Source organism: Belonocnema kinseyi, chromosome 5 (assembly GCF_010883055.1).
Source record: "Belonocnema kinseyi isolate 2016_QV_RU_SX_M_011 chromosome 5, B_treatae_v1, whole genome shotgun sequence".
Taxonomy (NCBI): Eukaryota; Metazoa; Arthropoda; class Insecta; order Hymenoptera; family Cynipidae; genus Belonocnema; species Belonocnema kinseyi.
The window spans coordinates 113534288-113535708 of record NC_046661.1 but is presented as its reverse complement, the minus strand read 5'-3'; the positions used below and the strand labels follow the sequence as shown (position 1 = coordinate 113535708).

At 43.3% G+C, this 1421-nt stretch overlaps 1 protein-coding gene across 1 annotated transcript in view; it reads right to left on the bottom strand.

The window, feature by feature from the left end:
* Positions 1–949, bottom strand: part of LOC117173842 (hsc70-interacting protein-like) — a 5946-nt gene extending 4997 nt beyond the window's left edge. The window contains exon 1 of the mRNA XM_033362489.1: positions 908–949. Coding sequence (XP_033218380.1) covers positions 908–949 — 42 coding nt within the window. The remainder of the gene's footprint in view (positions 1–907) is intronic.
* Positions 950–1421: the final 472 nt, after the last annotated feature.

Sequence of the window (1421 nt, the reverse complement as noted above, 5' to 3'; positions counted from 1 at the left end):
CTTTCCCCCACATCCCACCTAACACTTCCCATTTCCAACCTTTCCGACCCACTATCTCCACTACTCCCCCGCAGTACCCAGAATCTCCACCCCTCACTTCCCTTCTGCTCTTTCCAATATTTCTTCTACTCCCACCCCCTCATTTCCACTAATTTCCCCAACTACCCCTGACCCAAATTCCTCCTTCCATACTCTACTTAATTTCACCTCCCCACACTGTCATACTTTCCCTAATTTTTTCTTACGTCCCCACCCGGGAAAAAAGTACGGCGGACGGATGGTCAGACGGACACCCGACAGAAACTATGAGGAAGAAAACACAATGACGTCGGCAACAGGAAACTTGAACGTTTGCGTCAGTCTGTTCTTTTACTAACATATGGCAATACCAAAAGACAGACTAACGATTACGTGCACATATCTATCATTCCTGAGTTCATTTTATATGCGCTCTTAGAATTTGAGCCCATGGCTTTGTAAATCCTAAAAAGATATAAAAGAATGTATTATTTGTTCTTGTAACAAAAATCGCTGATCCCACTTTTAAAAGAAAAAATAATATTCAAATTTCGAACCACAAGAACTTCAAAATTGCAGGTCGTAAGCAGTGTTGCCAGACCGTGGACTGGCGGAGTTTGCACCGCAATAATTCCTTAGTATTTGTAGGTTATTTTAACCAATGTGAATCCTCTGTACAGTCAAAAAATGCTCAGCCCCGTGCAGAAACCCTTATAGCTTCGCTCGTTTGCCCGTTCGTCGCACATTTTTCTACGAAAGGGAAGTAGGAGAAATTAAGGGAATTGAAAGGATGTAAGGCCGGGGTCTTCAGGGAGCAGAAATTTCATAACTATTATTCACGTACCAGATGTCTCGTTTCCACCGCTATAACTCAAAACTTCAGTCTCACTTTTACAACTGAGAGAGGAGGCTTGTGGTGCAAATGAGCCATGTTGGCCCGTAGGTAAAACTCATGAAATTTCTCCTCCGTCAAATGGCCTGATATAAGGGAAAGAAGTAGGGTAAAAGGATTAGGAGAATTATGTCAAATGAGGGTAGGGGAGCTAGGGGAAATAGGGAAAATTAAGAGAGGTGAATTAGGGCAAATTAGGGCATAAGAATTAGGGGAATCGAGGGTAAATTTAGTAAGGGTGAGTAGGGGAAATAAGGGGAGGGAAAACACAGGAATTGAGAGGAAGGGAAGTAGGGGAAATTGGGAATAAGGAAGTGAGGGCAATAACGGCGAAGTAAGGAAAATTTGGGTAGGAAGAGTGGGTAAAATTAGTAGAAAGGAAGTAGAGGAAGTGAGGGGAAATTATTAAAAATCAGGGTGAGTAGAGGCTGAGAAGTAAGGGTTGCGAAAGGGAAGTAGGAGCAGGGGTGTGTTTAGCTGAAGAAGCGTGGAGAGAAGGAAGTAGAGGAGG